We start from the raw sequence: 25031 nt of genomic DNA, 5'->3' as shown, positions 1-25031 counted from the left end.
GATGACAGGGGGTAGGTTGTTAACAAGGATGCAGTAGGGTGCCTGGTGTGATGAACATCAGGATGAAAGGGGGTAGGTCGTTTGCAAGGTTTCAGTGGGGTGCCCGGGGTTATGAGAATGAAGATGATGTGGTGGGGTGTTAGCAAGGTTGCAGTGGGATGCCAGGCGTGATTAAGATGAGGATAAGGATGACAGGGGGTAGGTAGTTAGCAAGGTTGCCGTGGGGTGCCAGGTGTGATGAACATGATAATGAGGATGACAGGAGGTAAGGTGTTAGCAAGGTTGCAGTGGAATCCTAGGTGTGATGAAGATGAGGATGACAGGGGGTAAGATGTTATCAAGGTTGCAGTGGGGTGCCAGCTGTGAGGAGGATGACAGAGGGTAGTGTGTTAGCAAGGCAGCAGTGGGGTGCCAGACGTGATGAGGATGACAGAAGGTAGTGTGTTGAACCCCTTTAGGGAAAGGAAGCCTTGACTGATGGAATCATTGCATGGCAGTGGGCATTGATCCAAATCAAGGAGGTTAAGTGGCTCCATCAGGATTGGCTACAAAGACATGAGGTAATGGGGCAGAGCCTGAACTCTAGAAAAATGTTACATTGAAGCATCTCCCTCAGGCCCAAGGAGCAGGACAACAGACCTGCTATGTGTGTTGTTCCATTCTTGGTGAATGATACTCCAACGCAATATACAGTAGAGTGCAACACATGACATACCGAAATGTGCATTACGTTGCTAAAAAAGGTCATGTGCCTTTTTAATCTACTGTAGTGTATTGGCAGCCCATTCATAATGACTGTGCTGCCTTAATGCAACAGATGTTAGCACGCAAAGTAATGAGTGTACCGGGCCATACGTTAATGCGCTGCAGCAGATTGGTAAAGTATGAATCAGCCAAACAGTATAAACTTTGTAAAGGCTTTTTTGTTAGTACTAAATGGATGAAATAAGAAAAAATAAGCCAGGATATTTAGGCAGTCTGTTACATTAAGGTACATTGCTACACATTTGTGTGTTTAGGATTTTGCAGAATTTATATTTATATGTATGTGTGTATTCACAGTGTTTTTTTTTTTCCTTTTGGCTGTGCTTATGGGAGCACCCAAACCGTTAGCCACAGAGGCTAATTCAGAATTACCGTAAGAAATGTTTCAAAGAAGGTATATGGGTTAATCTAATGAATGAAGCTCTGCTTTGGAGTGGCCTAAGAGGGGGCACACCCAGTTAGAAAATGTTAGTCACTCATTGCAGCTAACTGAAAGCAGATGGATCGTTTCATAAAGAAAATAATTCCAGAGACATCACGTCTTCCCTTACTGTCCCCAACTTTCTCTTTCTCTACCTCACGCCCTCTGAGAATTTATGAATCGGTGTACAGGGCACCCAGACTTCACTATATACAAATAAATGTATGTATGGTATTTTATTTTGCTTTTCTAATACATTAGTGTGTTTCCATGGCTAACTGGACATTAGTTCAACTTTGTCATTAAAGAACATCTGTAGCAATAGAAATAAGCAAGCTACCATCGCTGACCTCTCATTTTGAAAATTCTGGCTGCTTGGCTTTTTATTTAAAGCAAGTTCTGACATTACTGCAACTGCATTATGCTTGTTCCAGGTCAATGACTCAGAAAGTATAGGCCACTGAATCAGCATGTGACAGCCAGTTATTTAGAATAGAAGGCGGTCAGCAATATCACATAATCAACAGATTAGCTGTTCTTTAAAGAATCTTTAAGGCTTGTGTGCAAAATTAAACAAAAAAGGTATTTATGCTGCAATACACACCTACATTTCAGAGCTCCAGTACTTCTTCCCAGTCCGGGTTGTCCTTGGTATTCCAGGTTTAATGACAGCCAGCTTTAAACCCACCTCCTCTGAGTCCAGCCTATTATGGCACCCAGGGCCATATTACTGAATGGGCATTCTGGGCAGTTGTCCATTGGCCTCACTTGCCCAGGGGGCCCCACCTGCCCAGAGACCCAGCCCCAGCCAAGCTTTAATCCCGATTCCCATGTGCATCCCGCCACCAAACTTAGCAGGTGGCAAGCAGCTGTCGGTCCTGCACTGCTGTGAGGCCACTTGGGCCATGAAGGGGAAGCCCACACCTGCAGGAATGCCTGTCCACCTCCACTGGAACAGGCACACACAGGACAGTTGAGTCTGACTCCCGTCCGTGTGTGTGTTCACCGGACCCAGCCTGGAAACTCTCATTAGTCTGGCACTGCTGTACCAAAAAATATCGCCTTATTGATAATTTGCATTTTTAATTCTCGTGGGTGATTGTGTAGGCGGGGCCCCAGTGCACTGCATTGCCCCTCCTTTCCCCAACCTGTGGCTGGTCATTGAAGGAGAGTGATGATTTAATCCCTCTGTCACCTTGCTTTCTCCTGCTATCAGCATGCTACTTGTCAGCATATGAACTGATTGACCTCCTGTGCTGCTTCGTCCTCTACCAATCTAAACTCTGCTTTACCGAGGATAGCAAAAGACTGATGCAAAATCACATTAAGATACTTACCCTATTTTAAATCCACTGATGTTATATGAATTTTCAGAACATTTATTCAATTGGCCTAGTTGGTAGTGGGGTCACATTGAAGTTAGTTTCCCAGGGCAGAGAACTTTTAAAGAAGCGGGATGGAAAATGCATAGTAACCAATCAGCTTCTATCTTCATCTTGTTCAATTAAGGTTTGATAATAAAAGCTAGAACCTGATTGGTTACTATGCACAGTTGCACTAGATTCAGTGTGCACCAATTTAAGTAAAACTTCGGCATACTGTAGAGAGCATACATCAGCAGAGTAATAGAAGGCCATCCCAAAGATCTTACCTTGTAGATGCCAAAGAATGGGGAAAGATTATGTGAACACACAATAACGCTGCAGGAGTAAGATACTTAGGGTTTTTTTTTTTTTTTTTTAAACAAAAACATGATATATTGTATATGCTTCACTGTTTTTTTTTGCTATATATGTTTTTTCCCCACAAAAATAGTTTTACCCTTAAACCACTTGCTGACCGCCCGCCGCAGTTTTACTGCTACAGGCTGGCTCGGCTGCGCGAATCGACGTAGGGGTACATCAGTTTGCGGGAGTGGTGCTGGAGGGGAGAGCGCGCGGAACTAGGCAGCAGGGGTGCCGATCCACGGGACTGGCGGCCGCGATTGCCGCCAGGCACCCGCAATCGCTCCCCGCTGAGAGAGAAGAACGGTCAGCTGTTGTACGGACCGTTGTTCTCTCTGAAATGATCACAGAGCGCCTGTGATCCTTCTATATAGGAACACAGGTCTCTATGATCAATTCACAAGTTCCTTCCTCCCACAGTTAGAAAACACTCCCCTAGGCTCACAATTAACCCTTTGATTACCCTAGGTTAACCCCTTCCTGCCAGTGTCATTATTACAGTAACAGTGCATCATTTTGGCACTGATTACTGTATCAATGTCACTGGTCCCTCCAAAAGTGTAAAAAATGTCAGTTAGGGGTCCAATCTGTCCGCTGCAATGTTGCAGTCCCGCTAAAAATCGCAGATCGCCACCATTACTAGTATAAAAAGAAATCAATAAATAAAAATGACATAAATCTTTCCCCTAGTTTGTAGACGCAATGACTTTTGCGCAAACCAATCAAAATAAGCTTATTGCAATTTTTTTTTTTTATTACCAAAAATATGTAGCAAAATACAAATTGGCCTAGAAGGATGAAGAATTTTGATTTTTACATTTTTTTGGGGGAATGTTATATAGCAGAATGTCAAAAATATTGTTTTTTTTTTTCAGAATTATTGCTATTTTTTTTTTGTTTATAGCGCAAAAAAAAAAAAATCGCAGAGGTGATCAAATACCACCAAAAGAAAGCTCTATTTGTGAGGAAAAAGGACATCAATTTTATTTTGGTACAGCCTGACATAACCGTGCAATTTTCCGATAAAGTAACGCAGTGCAGAATCGCAAAAAATGGCCTGGTCATTAAGGGGGCAAGTCCTTCCGGTCCAGAAGTGGTTAAACGAGTGATTGAGATCTATTGTCAAGACCAACCTGAAATTATCAGCATCTTCCTTTGTTATTCCATCTGACATCTTTCTCCTTTAATGAAACATTTGGAATGAAAAACTAGGTTGGAGAGACAGAGAGAAGCAAGTAAAGGGGGAGCTGTAGAACATCATCTAGTAGGCTGTAGTCATTCTGTTTTCACTGACAGTTTGCTTGGCTACTATGAGTTGCTTTCTACAATTTGAAAATGTTTTATTTCTATTGAACTTTCTGAGATAGTTTATATTCCTTTAACTGAGCTTATATAATGCGTAGAAAGTACTGAGAATTTTTGCTGTGGGTGTTTAGGAATGCCATAAAATGAACAGACTTGATCTTGTGAGTTTCTTTGTAAACTCCGATCATCATAATCACTCTGGTTGTATATTAAACATTGTTCTCCGTCTTGCCTTAGTTCTGCTGGAGGTAAAGCTCTCACTTCCTGTAATCACAAGCGTTGACCTTGAGCTGTTTGTGAAATTATGGGGTTGAGAAGGTTTCCTTGGGAATGTGTTTGCATTGACCTTTGATTAATGCATATAATTAGCATTCCCCGTTGTTTTTATTTTCCCTCCAAACCACCCAGATTTCAATCACTATTAAATTGCTTTTTTTCTTTAAAGTGCTGTAAAAAAATATTTTAATTATGGCAGTTATACTTTGCAGATTATTTTGTGGATATAATTTAGAAAAAAAATAAAAACTCGAAGCAAAACTCCACTAATCACTGCATGTGCATTTAAACAAGACATATCAAATTACCCAAACAGAATTTTAGAAAGAAAAAAAAAAACATGTTACTAGTTTCTATGCCTCTATGGCCGCATTCACACTTGCGAATAGGGATGTTAGTGATTGCATGCAGGAGATGCAGCAGGGGCTCCCGGTGATTAGCTTTGGGCAGCAGCAGTTGGAGGATGGCAGCTCCTGCAGCTAATTTCGTCCGCTCGCATTTAATGCACTCATGGAGCCTTATGCAACCTGTGAATGATCAACCCTGGAAACAGACTGTCCAATAGAACTGTCCAAGAGAGCCCCCACTGGGTCTCCTGTATGTAATTGCTAACAACCTCATTTGCAGGTGTGAATGGGGACTAATAGTCATGCACATGTGGAAAACATTTTTTATCCTATTGCAGCGAATGCATTAAGGTAAAAAATGTTTGGGCTTTACAACCACTGTAATGGTGCTTTTCCATTGCATGGAACCGAACAGTTCGGCTCGCTTTTGTGCTTTTCCACTGCATGGTACCGCATGGTGCGGTGTAGGAACGGTTCGGTACGGTACGGTATGGCGGCGCTTTTCCACTACATTGAACCGAACAGTACGGCTCTCTAAACAGTACCATAAACAGTACCACCTCAGTTGTGGTTCCAAGAGGGTTGTACCGGTACCACATCCCACAATCCTTTGCATGCAGCCTTGACTGTTTGTCACTACTAGCCACTGATTGGTCAGAGAATCGTTATTATCCCACCCACTTACTTTAGTACTACTTTAGTGGAAAAGCAAACCGTACCAAACCGTACCGAACTGTTCCAACACCGTACCATGCAGTGGAAAACCAAACCAGGCCAAGCAGGGCCAAGCAGGGCCAAGCAGGGCCAAGTGGAGCCGAGCCGGTACTTGCAGTGGAAAAGTGCCATAAGTGACCAATAGTTACTCTGAAGTTGGGATGAGCAGACTGATTTCATGAAATTTGGAAATGAAAACATTTTGTCATGCAGAGCTGGTAAGGGAAAGTTTGCTTGGAACAGCTTCTTGTGTTGCATATGATGCCCCCAAAATACCAGCAAAATTTAGGGAATAACAGCATTGTACATAGCATGCTGCAATTGAAGCTTTTAACAGCAGTGGATGTATGGCAACTGAGTATATACTGAGAATAATTGTCTGTGTTGTTTGTTTAACCGGAATATTTTTCCACCATATTGTGACTTGATCTAGTAATGGTGTATGTTGTACACAAAGCTGTGTGCAACCACTAGAGTAGATATCAGAATGCATAAAAGAAGGATTCTTTCTAAATGGTTACCATGAGCTATCATTTTGATCTTTGCTTTATTAAATTCCAGAAAATATTTTTTTAAACAGTTGAAATACTGAACATAAACAGTATTTGTATCTTACTGGTAATAAACACTCCTCTGCTAGTCAGTAAGGTCACTCTGCTAGGTTTTGAGTTAACATGACTGTATTCTCGGCCAGGGCCCTCCTCAGCGGACAAAGGTGGTAATCCTGATTTTCTGTCCAATGAGGAGGACAGTGAATTGCTTAAAGTGCATTTCCACTTTTGCAGCCAAATTGAGATACTACTTACTATACCAGCCTTTCTCAACCTTTTCAACACAGAGGAACCCTTGAAATAAATTTCTGGTCTCGGTGAACCCCTGCTAAAAATGAAAAATCTACAACTCATGAAACATGAATGTGACAGTCAGTGGGAAGAATGCTCCTTACTCTTGTCATCATTAAGAAGAATTACCCCCTTACAGAGGGAACAATGGTGTCATTGGAAACTTATCTGAAAGGCAGAAATTGACCATTGCTCAAGGAACCCGTAGCAACCTCAGGAGGAACCTTAGGGTTCCACGGAACCCTGGTTGAGAAACTCTGTACTACACACACAGAGCCCCTGTGTTCCGATCCGTGCACCCACTCCTGCCCACATGTCAAACTTTGACATATAATTGTGTTTGTGCCAACCCTTGGGTTGAATCCACTTCCATGGGCTACCTGCACGTAACTCTGAGGTGGACTCACACACATCTGCCAGCAGCTTTGCATGGAGGATGGCACTGATCTGCCATCTGAATGGACCCTAGGTCTTAAAAGATACTTTTGTTCCTTAAAAAAAAAAAGCATTGTAAAAGTCAGGCAAAATTCTTACCATTCGTGCTTTTGCAGAATTCAGTCTTCACTGATTTATAGAACTAGATAGGCTGCTAGAATCGTCAGCATCTGACATTTCAGGTATGCTAGATGCCTGTGCCATGCATGTTGCATCCCCACTTCCTGCTGGGGCCCGTCCTTCCCCTTGTCACACCATTAGGCCCTGTTTAGATATCACATTGTGGGAACGAATGTTACTGCTTGCGGTTCTTAACATGCAACTTACATGCTTTCCACGCGTGGCTCATAGAGCAGCCCTATGAGCGTGTGTTACCAAAAAGAAGCCCCTGTCCCTTTTTGGGGGACAAGCCTAGTACAATTTTAAAACCTGAGTTTTGCCATGATTGCCACCCAACATACCTGGTAGAATATCACCACGTTTGGGGTGCCATTAGGAATACAGAGCCATTAAGACTAATCGCGCCCAGACGCACGTCTCACATTTTGCTCCGATTTTGGAATTGCAATGATTCTGCCTGTGATTCCAAATCGCTTAATGTGAACGGGACCTCACTGTCACTGAGGTTCTGAAGATACACAAATGACAAAATGGCTGAGGGGAGAGGGGGAAGGGAGGAGAGGAGGGGTTCCTCGGCGGACAGCAGAGAGATACAGGCATCTGACACACGCCCGTAAGTGTCAGTTGCTGTAGATCCTTTTGGCACCTCTAGTTCTGCAAAAGAGCCAGCAAATTGTACATATTAAATTCAACAGGGGCACTAATAATATGTATTATAATCGTATTTTAGAATGCTTTATTTGTTAAAATTGTTTTTAAAGTAATGACATCATCTCCCTAAGAACAATAATTTGTAGAGAAAGTTAATACCGTTATCTGATTTTCAGATGTGCAAAAAGCCGTCACACTGGATGAAATGCTTACAGTTTATCCCTATTTGACTTTCTTACTCCTCTCAATTTTGTGGTTTTTAGGAATGTGTACAAGGATTACCGATGCCTTGAGCTGGCCTGTGACTCCCAGGAAGAAGTAGATAGCTGGAAAGCCTCTCTGCTCCGAGCTGGAGTCTATCCTGATAGGCTGGTAAGGACAATAAAATGATTTGAAGATGACAGTATATATATATATATATATATATACATATATATATACATATAGATATATATTTACAGTATACAACATATGTATATGTGCTGTTATACATCTTCTCAGTGTGGTGGAAATTTTCAAATATGTATATTGTGTGTGTATATATATATATATATATATATTGCAAAGTGCATTTACTAATGATAAATAGTGTGCTTTGTAAGTGCAGTTGCTCCAGAGCTTAGTAAATGAGGGAGGCTTTGATGACTTTTATCTTCCAATCATATAGAAGAAAAAATGCTGTTTTTCTTTTTTTTTAAATTTTCCTTGCATGTGATTGGATGTTCTTTGCAAAGTAAAGCTTTACCTCATTTACTAAGCTCTGGAGAAAATGCCCTTGCAGAGTGCAATCTATATGCCTTTAATAAATCCACCCCTATGAATATACAATATACAGTATATATATATATATAATATATATATATATATATATATATATATATATATATATATATACCTACAGTTTCCTGTTCTTAGCTGACAGGAGTGGCACCTGGTGTGATCTTCTGCTGCTTTAGCTCATCTGCTGTTTGATGTGTTGTGTGCAGTCTATTTGCCTTTGCAAAGTAAAGCTTTACCTCATTTACTAAGCTCTGGAGCAAATGCCCTTGCGGATTGCAATCTATTTGCCTTTAACCACTTCCATACCGGCCATAGTAAAATGACACCGACAGGAAGGGCTCCTCGATCCTGGCGGCCGTCAAATGACATCCGCCCGCTCTCGCTGCTACTGCGCGCCCCCGGTAGGCACGCAGCGTGGCGATCAGGGATGAGGCTCGTCCATCGGACTGTGCCCATCCTCAATCAAGGTAAACAGCCAATGAAATTGGCTGTTTACCACGTGATCGGCTGTGTCCAATCACAGCCGATCACATGAGTGGCTCCAGTGCGAGCCGCTTGTTCTCGCCGCAATGCGCAATGCGCACCCCCGTCCATCGGACAGAGCCCATCCCCGATCTAGGTAAAGAGCCAATGAAATTGGCTTTTTACCACGTGACCGTATGTCACTCACAGCCGGTCACAGAATGTCAACAGAGAACACGGTAACTAGCTGTTACTATGTTCTCCTCCTCACACACTGATCCTGTGTGAGGAGGAGATTGCAGTTACAGCTAGTTACCAATCACAGTGCACCCAAAAACACACTGTTTGCCCCTCCAATAAAGAGGACCTGTCACTAGCCCATCAAAGTACCTGTCACTAGCCCATCAAAGTACCTGTCACCAGGCCATCAGAGTACCCGAGTACCCGAGTACTCTGATGACAGGTACTCAGGTACTCTGATGGGCTGGTGACAGGTATTCGGGTACTCCGATGACAGGTACTTGGGTACTCCGAGGACAGGTACTCGGGTACTCTGATGACAGGTACTCGGGTACTTTGAGTACCTGTCATTGGAGTACCCGAGTACCTGTCATCGGAGTACCTGTCATCAGAGTACCCGAGTACCTGTCTCCAGCCCAGAGTGCCCGAGAACCTGTCTCTAGCCCATCAGAATACCCAAGTACTGTACCTCTCTGAAGCTCATCAGAGTACCCGAGTACTTTTCTGAAGCCGATCAGTGTACCTGAGCACCTTTCTGCAGCCCATCAGAGTACCTGAGTACCTATCTGCAGTCCATGCCTCCTAGATTATGTGTTGGGGTGTTTGCTTTCCAAAATGGGGTCATTTTGTGGGGGTTTCCGTTGTCCTGGTGTTCCAGGGCCTTCAAAAGTGTGATTGGTTGTAATGAAATTATATGTGTCATTTATGCTCCTAGAACACCTGACGGTGCTCCTTGCATGTTGGGCCTCTGTATGTGGCTAGGCTGTGACAAAGTCTCACATATATGGTATCACCATACTCAGGAGAAGTAGCAGAATGTATTTTGGGGTGTCATTTTTGCTATGTACATGCTATGTGTTAGAAATATCCTATAAATTGACAACTTTGTGTAAAAAAAAAATGCGTTTTCATTTTCTTACTTTCTTTCCACATTTTCCAAAAACGTGTGGAAAAAAATGACACGTTCAAAAGACTCATTATGCCTCATAGAATTTACGTTGGGGTGTTTGCTTTCCAAAATGGGGTCATTTTGTGGGTAATTCCATTGTCCTGGTGCTCCAGGGCCTTCAAAAGTGTGATAGGCTGTTATATGTGTAATTTATGCTCCTAGAACACCTGACGGTGCTCCTTGCATGTTGGGCCTCTGTATGTGGCCAGGCTGTGTAAAAGTCTCACACATGTGGTATTGCCATACTCAGGAGGAGTAGCAGAATGTATTTTGGGATGTAATTGCAAGTATGCATATACTGTGTGTGAGAAATAACTTGTTATTATGACAATTTTGTGTAAGAAAAAAAAGAAATTATTTCTTCATTTTCCCAAGAATTGTGGGAAAAAATTACAACTTCAAAAAACTCACCATGCCTCTTACTAAATACCCTGGAATGTCTACTTTTCAAAAAGAGGTTATTTGGGGGGTATTTGTACTGTCCTGACATTTTCAGGGCCTCAAGAAATGAGATAGGCCTTCGGTACATCAGGTGTGATCAATTTTCAATGATTAGCACCATAGCTTGTAGACTCTATAACTTTCACACAGACTAAATAATAACCACTAATTTGGGTTATTTTTACCAAAGATATGTAGAAGTATAAATGTTGGCCCAAATATATGAAAAAAAAAATTACTTATTTGCAAAATGTTATAATAGAAACTGAAACAAAATGTGTTTTTTTTCAAAATTTTCACTCTTTTTTCACTTATATCGCAAAAAATAAAAAACCCAGTGGTGATTAAACACTACCAAAAGAAAGCTCTATTTGTGTTAAAAAAATGATAAAAAATTTGATTGGGTACAGCGTTGTATGACTGAGTAATTATCATTCAAAGTGTAAGAGCACTAAAAAGCTAAAATTGGTCTGGGCAGGAAGGGGGTGTAACTGCTCTGTATGGAAGTGGTTAATAAAGCCACCCCTGTGAATATACAATATACAGTATATATATATATATATATATACCTACAGTTTCCTGTTCTTAGATGAAAGAAGTGGCACCTGGTGCGGTCTTCTGCTGCTGTAGCTCATCTGCTTCAAGATTTGATGTGTTGTGTGCACAGTCTATTTGCCTTTGTAAAGTAAAGCTTTACTTCATTTACTAAGCTCTGGAGCAAATGCCCTTGCGGATTGCAATCTATTTGCCTTTAATAAGTCCACCCCGGTGAACATACTATATACAGTATATATATGCCTAAAGTTTCCATTTCTTAGCTGACTGGAGTGGCACCCGGTGTGGTCTTCTGCTGCTGTAGCTCCTCTGCTTCAATGTTTGATGTGTTGTGTGTTCAGAGATAGAATTCTGCATACCTTGGTTGTAATGAGTGGTTATTTAAGTTACTGTTGCCTTTCTGTCATCTCCAACCAGTCTGCTCATTCTCCTCTGACCTCTGACATCAACAAGGCATTTTCAACCACACAACTGCCGCTCACTGTATATTTTCTCTTTTTCGGACCATTCTCTGTAAACCTTAGGAATTATTGTGCATTAAAAAACACAGTAGATCAGCAGTTTTTAAAATATTCAGAACAGCCCGTCTGGCACCAATAACCATGCCACGTTCAAAGTCACTTAAGTCCCCTTTCTTGCTTGATTTGAACTTCAGCAAGTCATCTTCACTATGCATTGAGTTCTTGTCATGTGATTGGCTGTTTATCAATTTTTTTTACCAGGCAATTGTACCTAATAAAGTGGCTGGTGAGTAAATATATGTATATACATATATATATATAAATATATATATATATATATTTAAAAATGAAACTCCACCACACTGCCACACTGGAGAGATAGCTAACGACAAACTTTGGCCTGCATGGTCTTACAAAGGGTCTTAGTGAGATGAGGGCCCATTCACATTACTAAATCATATGTCTCAATGCACACATTTTTTTTGCATTGTCAAACATGCCATTTTTGTGCCCTTTGGTGCTCTGCTCTGAATGGTACCACAGCGCACCAAGTCACATATCTTTTTTTTTTTTTTAACTACAACATAAATATGTGTTTGGGCTGTAAAGGGTGGCCTTAATTTTTAGGCATTAAACAAATCAGTAAATATGTATATCCTAATAAGCAAAACCAATTAAGCAAGAATAAAACATTATTTTCATTAGCAACAAGTGACATTCATCAATGGTATAAAAATAAATTCAAGCCGTACCCTACCAGTTTGTCAGTGAAATGCTCTAGATTGTCATCATTCCCTTACTTTTATTTTCACTTGACAGCTTGCCTCAAACCTGACCCCAAAACATTCTGCCTCCCAAGTTGTCTAAAAAACGGTATTATTGCGTTCCTTTCTCCAAACAATATTTGTGTCGGAGTGCCAGAGACAAATCCCAAGCACCATCCTCTTCAGCCTTAGAACAGGATATCCATTTACCAGCAAGCTCAGAACTGGCTTTATGTATCTACAGAATATCCAAATACATGCCTGGCTCGGAGCAATAACTACAGCTTTGTGTCCAACCTTTCCAGTTTGGATTTTTCTAAGGTGCTCCCATGTTTGTTTTGGCTTCCTTCCCTCCTACATGGGACATAGAGAAATTCATATATGCAGCTATAAATGGATAAGTTAGATGGCTCACATCTTGGTTTGCTTACTTCCAGCCGCTTGTTCTGTACCGACTGTTACCCCCCATGGTCTTTGCTTTCTTTTTAATATATGAACACATGTTTCCTTGAATCTGTAGGAGATTGCTGGTGGATTTTGTGGGTGTTAAATTTTCTGCATTTTCATGTTGAGGGTTTGTGATAAGAAATATGTGGCAGTATAAATTTACAGCAGTTCATTTCTGACTGCAGTGCCAGTGCTGGTGTTTTTTATGTAGACTTTCTAAATAGGACATTTTAGGAAAGACAGAATTTGTGATGGTAATAATTCTGTAGAAAAAAACATAAAAAAAAAAAAAAAAGCCAGATGTGTAAAAGTAAATTCCTTGGTGGTTACGTATAACGTCAAAAAACTGTATTTAGCTCTCAGCTCCAGGCTTATTTTTGTAAAAGGTCCACAACAAGTAGGTAAAATAAAACAATAAATAAAAAAAAAAACAGCTATGGCTGCAATACTCACCTACTCTCCTTAGATGTTGCTTGCAGTAATCCCTTTTCACCACCAGATATCTTCCTTCTTCTGAGTTGACTACCCTGTTTCCCCGAAAGTAAGCCCTACCCCGAAAATAAGCCCTATCTCGATTATCAGGGCGGGCTGCAATATAAGCCCTAGCCCGAAAATAAGACCTAGTAAATCTCCTTAAAAACACTTTTTAAATGTTGGCTAGTGTCTCCGTTTGCTGCTATATTTAAAACAAACAGGTTTACACCCACCGCTGCCCCGCCAGAGCTCCTCTTCTCTCCTCCCGGCTGATGTCTGCTGCTGCTTCCTCTTCTGCGCACGTCAGCAGGGAACCGCGGCTATACTCTTTCCTCCCCTCCTCTCTCCAGATGTCGTCTTCAGTGCACTGACGTCAGCGGCAATCTCGGCTCTTCTTTTTCCTCCTCTCCTCCCACTGACATCTCCGCCCCCCTCTTTAGGGCACGGAGCGGGCTGACGTCACCACAGCCGAACTCTTCTCTCTAATCATCACCTCATAGATCTCAGAGAGGAATAAAAGCTGTTAAAAAGGTACTTTTACCCGTATACCAGTATAAAACTGCACTGAACCTCATACAGTACCAGAAATAATGATCTAAAAAACATACCGTAAATAAATAAGCCCTACCCTGAAAATAAGCCCTAGTGTGTTTTTTTGTGACTAAAATTAATATAAGACCCAGTCTTATTTTCGGGGAAACACGGTAACAGCCACTGTCATTCAACCCAGAACACTCAAGGTTCTATGAGATTAGGGCATCCTTGACCTACCTCCTCTGGGGGCATAGATCCTGCACACATAGTGTAATAATGCAGAGGACTAACGTCAATCCTGGTGACTCGTAAAAAGTGTTCCTAGAGGGACAAGTATGAAAATAGAAAAAGTAATCTCTACTATCGAAACAAAAAATTACCCCTAATCATATAAAGTACACCACAAAAGAAAAGATGGGGCTTTAAATAGGCCAATGGGAAAGGGAGGATCACACCCTGACACAATTCATTCATAAAAAATAACATATTTATTGAAAAAAAAATCATAAAATATGATAAAATCACACAACAAACATATGATAAAAGAAGCAAGAAACACATGTGTAGAAATATCCTCCCATTGGGGAGTGCCGATACATCTGTACCAGTTGAGACCACTAATCATAGACCACTAATCATAGAGACCACTACCATCTACTGTAGACCAGTAGATGGTAGTAGTCTCTATGGTTGCACGGTCTAGGGGTCCCCAGCAATCTGACGCGTTTTGCAGCAAGGCTTCCTCAGGGCCAGCGAGACCAGAAAGACTGATATTCTCACTGCATCAGAGACCAGGCCAAACACATGCGTCACAGGACAGGCACCAAAGGGCAGTAGTTAGAAGCAGCTCCAGACTGGAATGGCTATAGCGATATAACCCCTCCATAGTGTTCCACTTATCCTTTAGGGTATTAAAAACTTGCACATGACTCAGTTCACTCAATTAGTGGGGACATCACTCCCAAATTCTGTAGCATGTGGTTATATCAGCCTTCTCATAATAGACTGTCCTCATGGGGCAGGCGATCTAAGTGATCCTAATAAGCCTCAAAGGACAGGTGGTATGGGTAATCCCCACTTAGCCACAGAAGTGGGGCTGTCCTTCTTTTTGCAAATGCCAAGAGAGCCTGCCTTTCTACTATTGTTCACCCAAGGAGATTTATTTATATATATATATATATATAAACACATTTACCAGGCTAATGTTAGCTGCTTTGCAAAAAAAAAAAAAAAAGCATGTTCTTTCCATAGCTCAATAGATCAAGCTATGATTATCCACACAGCTGAATAAGCCAAACAAATCGATCATTCTCCCGATCTCCATCCCCAGCTATTCTGTATAACTCCAAACAGACATATAATTAGAGGTAAACAGTCTAAAAGGAAACAGCTATGGTCCTGCTTTTTTTTTTTGGGAAAACCTTTAGGCTGGGTTCACACTTATGCAAATTGTATGCAGGTTTCCCTACATCCACTTCTAATGACAGGAGAGCGTGACCGGCTCTCAATGGAACCGGTTCACATACCTCCAGGGCAGCCACTGTCCGCCTTTGGAAAGGGTTCTGTGTGTTTGTATCTCCGAATCAGGTGTGAATTTAGGCCAAAATTTGGGCCTAATTTGCACCTAAATCTATTAACAGGGATGCACCGGGCCCCCTGCTGGGAACCGCAGCCGCAGTAAGTGTGAACTCACCATTAAAACCTATGTTAATTGTAATTTAGGTAGATATGTTATACGAAAATATTCAAATCCTCACTTTAAAAACTGCAAACTTTAAAAAAAATTATTATACCATTTACCCCAAAGCAATATAGGTTATTTAAAAGGTATAAAGAGTTGCGCCCATATAGCCATATGTGTAGAAATCCTGCACCTAATCTTATCTTGGGAAAGCAGTAGTAATTACCTGGTGAAAAATAATCTTTTAAACCTTTTTGCCTTTGAATTTTTTGGCCAAGATGTTGCGGAATAGATGTCAGCTGAGATAATGACTACTGATTAGTCTTACCCAAATCTACTGAATGACGCAATAGTTATGATATGTCTGTGGGTACCTAAAAGTTTTACCAGTCTCAAAGATAGTCACACAAACACTTCTGAGTAAAATCACATAAAAATTGGGTAGAACAAATACAAATTACCTACAGGTTATCCACTGGTGGTAACTTACATGGGAGATGTGTTTGGCAATTTCAATAATAGTTTACCAGAAATTATAATAACAGGGACATGATCCTGAATTATGTCAAAGCATACAACTTGCATGAAAGTTTTCAGTAACAACTGAAAGTTACAAGAAATACTTATCAGCAATAATAGGATGAAAGGCTGTTGACTCTTGGCCCATGATTCATTTTTACTCATAAGTTTTTGAATATAAAGTGGTTTCTAAACATGTATAACTAGATTTATTGTGTTTTGCAAGGTTAAGATACTCATTGAAGTTTTACGGGAAATTCCAGTGAGTGGTATTTCTTTCAGTAAAATACAGTAATTTGCATCAGAATAAGTGATCTGTAGGCCAGGTTTTTAGCAAGTGTTTTATTGACAATGTTTAAAAAATTACTAGCAACTAGTACACGGGCAGGTGATCCTATTGCCATCTCAGTGTTTCTTTATAAGTAATTTGTATATATTATTTGATCAAATTTCAGGACTCCTTTACATGCATAACCTAGGTCTGGAATGAGATGTTAGTATGGCATGCTGGACATAAATTCAGAAAGCACAATCATTATGTGTATGGCCAGATTCAGTCACTTTAATATTTCAGGTCTAAATGAAATCACGCAAAATCTCTCTAATGTTGTGCTGGCTGTGTTAATTGTTCATCAAAGTGGGCCCCTCATTCACAACCACCACCTATTATGTGCTGGACCCCAGATCTAACCTTCAGTGAGGCTGTTCCAAAACCAAGATGTTAGTAATGAAACCAGGGAATGGCAGGTTGACCTGACTATTTCCAGGAGAGCTGAGAAAAAAATTCAAAGAAAACTTCAAAGACTTTTCCCCCTTATTCTTGCTTTCTGTAATACCTTACTACTCACTATGGTAGGCATCATACCATTTTCAAATATAACCCCCCTCAGTTAGTTTTGAAAATTAACCTTTTAACCTCTTTACTGCAAAATATGTTATGAATTAAACATCTGGTTTTCTCTTTATTGCCGTCACTGTGAATATTGCTGGGGGCCATAGGTCTGGTAAAAAAAGGCTCATACCTTTTTTACGTACGTGAGGCTTTTTAGGGTACTTGTCATTGCTGGGACCTATGCTTTATACATAACCAGCAAAGCATAAATTTGCCTTATTACAAATAATAAGGGGAAATAATTAATATCTGCAGAATAATTTAGAATTGCAGAACATTCTTTGAAGATGTAGGACTGCCATTTTTTTGTAATATAACCAATTAACACATTTGCTGATTTAACTGCTACAGGAGAACAATTAATAATCAAATGAGCAGCTTTTCAGTACTTTAACGTCTCACGGATGTTGTGCCAAACTTTTCACAAAGTGATTGATTGGAAGCACAGCTCATGCATGAGCAGGGCAGAGCAAACATCTTTTGTATCATTGATCTGAACTGCTTTTAGCTGGTGATGATGACTTACTTAGGTATGACATACTGAGGAATAGGAGTGGCCATGCATAAAATTAAACAAAAGAGCAAAATCTCAAAGAGACAAAAGAGATTTTTTACTGCACTAATTAGCCTGTGATTAATTAACTTCACAACATTTTTCTACTTACGTAATGTCAAAAGATCAATCATTTCAAAATAGCTATAGTGGTAAACCCCTAAATGATGAAAGGCAGGAAAAAAAATAGAGTCTCAAACAAAATGAAGATAACTAAAATAATTACAGATTACTGACTACACGTTTCAATTTTACACGTTATCCTTTAGCAAATTTTAGTTATTATTCATTTCTATATATATTCATAAATTCTTTAACTTTAAATTTACCTTTTTCATTTTTTTTTATATTCTTTAACTTTTAATTTGCTTTTTTTTTTTTTTTTTTCTTTTATTGACATATCTTGATAATTATGTTTTTTTTTTTCTTCAAACCCTGGTCTTGGGCATCCTCTAATGTACAGGTTTTCAGCCAATGGCCTATAAGCCCTGTGGCCTGGTAACTCTCAGTCTTAAATTAAGTAATTTCATCAAATTACCACAGCTTTAATGAAAATTAAATCATATGTAAAACAGACAGGTTATTTAAAAGCAGAAGTTGCGTTTTGGAAAACATTTATGCACAATTAGGTAGTACTGGAAATAAATGTTTACATCTAGTGATACTTGAGATTTGGTGACTTAAACCAGGGACATTTGCTTGTTAAATACTGGGTTTTATGTAAGGGCACTTACTTAAATTATATATTAAGCTAAAAATGTGTTTTATAGTTTTGAATAGAGTGGGGAAGGATTTTTTTTTCTACTATTTATACTCACTTCCTGTCCTGCTGTTAATAGGTTCACAAGACAGCAAGTGAAGGAAAATCTGACCAGGGTTCTAGCTTCCCCTGATTTACCAAAAAAAAAAAAAAAAATACATTTTCATTTCTTTATGTGTTGCTGTTTGAGTGTTATCCTCACAGTCTGTCTGGTTAAACTTTGCCAGTAGGCTTTGAAATTAGGGTAAATCTCTCCTATGGAGCTCCAGATATTTGTAGAAACCCAACAAAAGTTCAAAACCATTTTGGCTGGACATACAAACTAACGTACAGGTATGCCTTTTTACTAAAACCCTGTACAGATCCCCCACCTTCTTCTGTCTATCATACCTGGGCACAGGCCAGAGATCCATTTTCTTCTTTTCAGGTTTTGCAGTGCACAGGCATGGCTACAGTCTCTGTAGAGTTTGACACCGCCCAATGTTGCAGGGAGCCAGGGAGTGTGGAGGTGTTGTATCTAAGGTCTATGTTTTGGTATAATAGATAGGATAGAGCCGGTGTTCCGTGAGAATTACCTACCCGTGAGAAAAACCTACCCTCGTCACTTCCGGTTTACGGCAGTGTGTGTAACGCGAGCAGTTACATTAAAACAGCTGTACTGCACTATGAGTCATCTCCGCTCCTGTCCCGGTCACTTCCCTGATCTCAGGCTAATAAATATAAAAGCGGCGGCGGCTGTATGAAAAGAAAAATCACGGAGCCGCCAGCCGCTTTTATATTTACTAGCCAAGATCAGGGATGTGACAGGGACAGGAGCGGAGATGACTCATAGTGCAGCACAGCTGTTTTATGTCACCGCCACGTCGGTAGGTTTTTTTCACGGACACCGAGATCAGTTCAGACTAGTGCGCATGCGCACTAGTCTGATCCTCAGCTCTTCCATTAGGTCTCCGGGGCTGTGAGCAAGCGCACTGCTGCGCTGCTCAGCTGTTCCTGGCAGGAAGTGACATAGGTAGGTTTTTCTCACGGGGTAGGTAATTCTCACGTTACACCGGGGCAACCACTAATGGTGCAAAAATATAGATGTGTTTTGAAGTTAACGGGGCTATAGACAAAGTTACATTTCACTGACTCCTCCTCTAAACTACAAAGCTCATTTTGTGTAGGAGATGATGAATAAGGTAAAATACTTTATTCCATGCTCCCCCAGCAGCCGTTGCCCTCCTCTACTGTCCAATACTCTCTGAATGTGGATGAGTCCTCGGCATCCGCTCCTAGTCTACATTGTAAGTGAAGGTAATGGAGAGCTGCCAACGGTCAGACAGTGAAAAGGAGTGGCTTTGGGGCATCTGTCTAATTAAGAAGAGGAAGCCTGCAGGACTGAGAAATAAAGGTCAGCATTCCACCTTATTTCAATTCCTTCAGACAAAATGAGCAAGGGTAACTTTTTCTCCAGTCTGGACTTCAGCTGTTAAGTTGAGGAACACTGTAGTGCAGCGGTCCCCAACCTTTTTTGGCAACAGGGACTGCTTTTGGTGTAGCCACTTTTTTCAGGGCCCGGGAAGGGGGGGGGGGTTGCAGTATGGGAAAGGCAGGCGGTCCCCTGAGTCTCCCCCCACGCTGCACTGTAAAGGAGCACTGTGATATAAAGGGGACTGCACTGTGATGATTACAGTCTCCCTTTACAGTGTGGTCCCCTTTATATCACAGTCCCCCTTGCAGTTATACCCCCCCCAACATCACAGTGCCCCTTGCAATCAATGCCCCCCCCAATCACAGTCCTCTCTGCAGTCATGGGGCCCCCATCACAGTCCTCCCTACAATCATGGCCCCCCATCACAGTCCTCCCTGCAGTCATTGCCCTCCCATCACAGCCATGCCCCCATCACAGACTTCCATACAGTCATGGCCCCCCATCACAGTCTTCCCTGCAGTCATGCACCCCCCATCACAGTCCTCCCTGCAGTCATGCACCCCCCATCACAGTCCTCCCTGCAGTCATGGCCCCCTCCCTGCAGTCACCCCCCCCCCCCCATCACTGTCCTTCCTGCAGTATGCCACTCCTCCCTAATCACAGTCCTTCCTGCACAGTGCTCATTTTAATCTCTGCCTCCCCTGTCAGCCTATTAGCAAGGCAGGGGGCGGAAGCAGCTGCAGATCAGGACAGAGAGCGAGAGCTGCCAAACTTATATTAACAAGCAGGCCCGCTCTGTCTCGATCTCCAGCTTCTCCCACCCCCTGCCTTGCTAATAGGCTAACGTTGGCGGCAGGTCGGGAGATATGGAAGAATACACATAGGCTGCTAAATGTCTGTGACAGGACTCACCTCCTGTTGAGACGGCGGCCCGCTCATCAACAGGTCACAGACCGGTACCAGTCCATGGCCCGGGGGTTGGGGACCGCTGCTGTAGTTCACTTATGGTTTTACTTGCAGGGATATGTGGAGCCTGCTCTGAGTTTGACAAGGGGTACATTTCAAGTTTTTATAAATGTCACAGGGCCTAAGCATGGGCAATTTAAATAATCTCTTAACTGATAAGTCTGCTATAAACTGATTTCTGATTGGTGACAATAAATTACTGCACTTCTGATATTACCACTTATTAAGTGAAAAACGTAAATAGTGCATTAATGAACCTGCCATTTTACTATATAACAATTACAGACATAGCATTTATCTCTCTTCCCCTTTCAAGCATTGAGAGTTGTAGTCTTGGGTTTCTAACTTGCCTTTTCAGCATTTCACCTTATTACTACATTGCTATGAAACATAAACATTTTATTCATGTTATACATATACATATTTGTGTCAATGACACAAAAAATGCTAAAATCATCATAATTCAATTCATAACTAGAGTTGAGCGAACACCTGGATGTCCGGGTTCGGCGGGTTCGGCCGAACTTGCAAAAAAAATTCCAGGATCGTGACCCGAACTTAACCCAAACTTTACCCCGATCCCAAACCCCATTGAAGTCGATGGTGACCCGAACTTTTGAGCACTAAAATGGCTCTAAAAAAAAACATGGAAAGGGCTAGAGGGCTGCAAATGGCAGCAAAATCTTCTTAAGAGCATGGCAAGTGCTCTGCAAACAAATGTGGATAGGGTATAAAGTATGAATGAAAAACTGAAAAATAATTGTCCCCTTTAATTGGTGATTTTTGAATAGCAGATTAGAACAGCAGTGTCTAAAGTCACAGTAAAATATGAAGGAAAAAATGTTTTTTTTTTTTTCAATCCAGATTAAGCAGACGCATATGAACTGAGCTTGCATTACATGGCTGCTACACGCCGCCCACCTAACAGACTGATAAAAGTTTTTTTCTCCCTCCTCCTCAGGTGTGGGCAAAAAGATTGTGCACTGCACCCCCACACAATACAATCAATGTAGATCGCTGTCTGATTAAAGAAGATTCTTCCTATTCTTTCCCTAAAAGCAATCTCCAGCCTGCCCCTACAATAATCTTGTATCTCTCCCTCAGCAGCAGCAGCAGGAACCTGACCCTACAGTAGTTAGAGCAGAGTGACGTGCGGCGATACGTGACTCCAGCTTATATAGAGGCTGGGTCACATGCTGCACTGGCCAATCACAGCCATGTCATTAGTAGGCATGGCTGTGATGGCTTCTAAGGGCACACTAGTTAAACGCTTGCTGATTGGCTGCCCTGCAGCTGTTGAAACTGCGCCATTAAAACTGCGCCAAAACATGAAATAAATTACCGAACAACGGACTGTATCCCGAATATACAGTAAAATGTTTGGGTCCGTGTTCCAAAGTCCGGTACGATCCCGAACAATACAGTCCTTGTTCGTTCGACCCTATTCATAACCTAATGTATAACTATACCTCTGTGAACATATGAATTAATATAAAGGATATAGGAATATGAGCATCCCACTTTTTTCATAAAATAATTTTTAACTTTCTTCACCATTGAAAAACAAAGCACAAAGGAACAAATGTAAAAAACTTGGGTCTCTGGAAATTGGTTGGGTTGGAATCTTTGCAGAATACCTCTGCAGGAGCCACTTGGTAATTTGGGTTCTCTGTTATGCGCCTCGACTCCAAGAACAACCTCAGCCCCTCTGACACACCCGGTTGATTGAAAGTTACTGCAAGCACTTACTGCAAATACATGTATAGATACCTTTAACTCGGCTGTGTATTAGCACCAGGAAATCAACACAAGACTGTTTAGTGGTAAACTCAATGTATTGGTCTGGGTTAGAATAAATGGTGATTTCAGCATAAATGAGCACACAGAAGCTAAGTTCAGACAGTCCGCTAGACAGCATAATCACTATTCCAAGGTATAGGCATAGAGTAGAGTTTTCAACAATATACAGTCCAGTCTAGTTTAATCAAGTGCCACATCCTAACAACTAAATGTGAAAATAATATCAGCAAAAAATAAAGGATTTTTAAGGCAACAAAAGACAAACAGTAATCAAAACCAAAATATTTATTATGCTAGGTTAAAAAAAATGGGTAAAAAACACTTTGCATATAAAAACATGTTCAAAGTTTGGTCTGTAGTTAAATAGACAAAACCACAATATGATACTGTACATATATTGTCAAAAGTTTTGGGACAACTGCCTTTTAACGCACACGAACTTGCTCATCCATGTCTTTATGGACCTTGCTTTGTGCACTGGTCCAAATCATTTGGTGGAGGGGTGATTATGGTGTAGGGTAGTTTTTTAGGGGTTAGGCTTGGCCCTTAGATCCAGTGAAGGGAACTCTTAAGGCGTCAGCATACCAAGACATTTTGGACAATTTCATGCTCCCAACTTTGTGGGAACAGTTTGGGGATGTCCTCTTCCTGTTCCAACATGACTGGGCACCAGTGCACAAAGCAAGGTCCATAAAGACAGGAATCAGTGAGCTTGGGGTGGAGGAACTTGACTGGCCTGCACAGAGTCCTGACCTTAACCCAATAGAACACCTTTGGAATGAATTAGAGCAGCCTTTTTCAACCAGGGTGCCCAGGCACCCTGGGGTGCCTTGAGGTTTCTTTAGGGGTGCCTCAGCAAAATGCCTAAAAATTGCCCAAAAATTGTATACAAGGCGGCGTGTGGAGGAAGCCTGCTTTTGAGTTACACAAAGCCACAGATTTTCATTGTGCACCATTAGGACCTTCTAGCTGCCAACCTCCAAACAACCAATGGTGTCAACAGTTGATAAAGAGGATGACAGTCATCTGTATAGCATCCTTGTTTGACTATCCCCTGCCTCTCTCCATCAGCTTTGGGGTCAGATTAGCTGAGTGATGGAGAAAAACTGAGGAAGAAGAGAAACATTGAAAAACTACTAGTCAGTACTAGTTTGCACCTCTAACATTGGGTCTCCTACATGTGTGGATGTTGCTGCATTATTTAAAACTAATAGAATAGTGTTTACATTTTAGGATGGGGTGCCTCAAGACTGTTCATAATTTTAAAGGGTGCCTCAAGACTGTCCATAATTTTGGAGGGTGCCTTGACGAAAAAAGGGTTGAGAAACACTGAATTAGAGAAGAGACTGTGAGCCAGGCGTTCTCTCCAACATCAATGCCTGACCTCACAAATGTGCTTCTGGAAGAACTATCAAACAATCTTAAAGATACACTGCTAAACCTTGTGGACAGCCTTCCCAAAAGAGTTAAAGCTGTTATAGCTGCAAAGGGTGGACCAACTCAATATTGAACCCAACGGACTAAGACTGGGATGCCATTAAAGTCCATGTGCGTGTAAAGGCAGGATTCTCAATACCTTTGACAATATAGTGTATGTATATATATATATATATATATATATATATATATATATATATATATATATATATAAAAAGCCTAAGTATATCAAAGACCTCCAATCCTAGTCCAAGTAGATAGATATCACCAATGTTAGATAATATAAAGCAAGCCCCAAAATACATGGCTGAGTATGTAAAAATAGGCCAGCCACATATATCGATCTACAAAAATAAATATAAAAGTGGTAAGCAAGTAAAAAAAAAAAAAAAAGGGGGACAAAAATAGAAAAAAAATTCAGATCCCCAAAGCATCAAACCCAACCAGGCAAACCTCAAGAACTTACCAGTAACTAAACAGATGGATAAGCATCTCCAAAGCTGTGACCATTCTGCTCTAAAATCCAGCAAAACTGTGAAAAAAAAGCTGCCAATACACAGTATTGTGATTAAATGGATTAATCAATCAATCAATCACAAAAGGCAGTGTAAAAAATTATTGGGTCCCTGGCTGGAGCTCCTGGACCCTCCCTCCTGTCTAGTGCCCCCACAGCAAGCAGCTTGCTATAGGGGCACCCGAGCTGCAGCTCCATGTATCCATTCAGACAATGGCAATGGCGCTGCGTCTTAGCCAATCAGGAGAGAGACTGGATAGAGAGGGGGCTCAGGTAAGTATTAGGTGGGCTGAGGGGGGCTGCTGCGCACAGAAGGCGTTTTATCCTAATGCATACAACTCCTTTAATATAAGGCCAAAAAACAAATTGCTTGTAAAAGAATAACAATTTGCCGCAATTGCAGTAAAAGGTTCTCAACAAATTAAAAAAGGAGAGGAAGAGGGGGAAATATAAATGAGAAGAAGAAAGGATGTAAAGTTACAGAGGGTAATTTTTGGGTCCTAGCAAGAGGTTTTTTGCTACTATTCTTCTAACATAGAGCAGAGTTCTGTACCAATAGACTAGGATTAACTCATAAATCAGCAAATTTAGCAATAAACAGTGCATATAAGCATTAACTGCAATATGACTATTAATACTTTAACTAGTCTAGGGTGCCCTCTAGGAGAATGGCTAGGGTATGGGGCAATGTCCCCTGAGAGGTACCTCTTAGCATAAACAGTAGGTGAAAGTATCTGTGTAGCAGCTGTAAAGGGATTGTCTTTATTACCAACTCTTTAGCTGGCTAG

The 25031-nt window shown here is 41.1% G+C and overlaps 1 protein-coding gene across 1 annotated transcript in view; it reads left to right on the top strand.

Annotated features, from left to right (window-relative positions):
• DNM3 (dynamin 3) overlaps window positions 1–25031 on the top strand; it is a 483071-nt gene that overhangs the window by 276680 nt on the left and 181360 nt on the right. The window contains exon 18 of the mRNA XM_082266577.1: window positions 7864–7972. Within this exon, the coding sequence (XP_082122703.1) occupies window positions 7864–7972 (109 nt within the window). The remainder of the gene's footprint in view (window positions 1–7863; window positions 7973–25031) is intronic.

The sequence above is a fragment of the Pelophylax lessonae genome (genome assembly GCF_965119305.1).
Source record: "Pelophylax lessonae genome assembly, chromosome: 8".
Classification (NCBI taxonomy): domain Eukaryota; kingdom Metazoa; phylum Chordata; class Amphibia; order Anura; family Ranidae; genus Pelophylax; species Pelophylax lessonae.
This window is presented reverse-complemented; position numbering and strand designations above follow the sequence as displayed.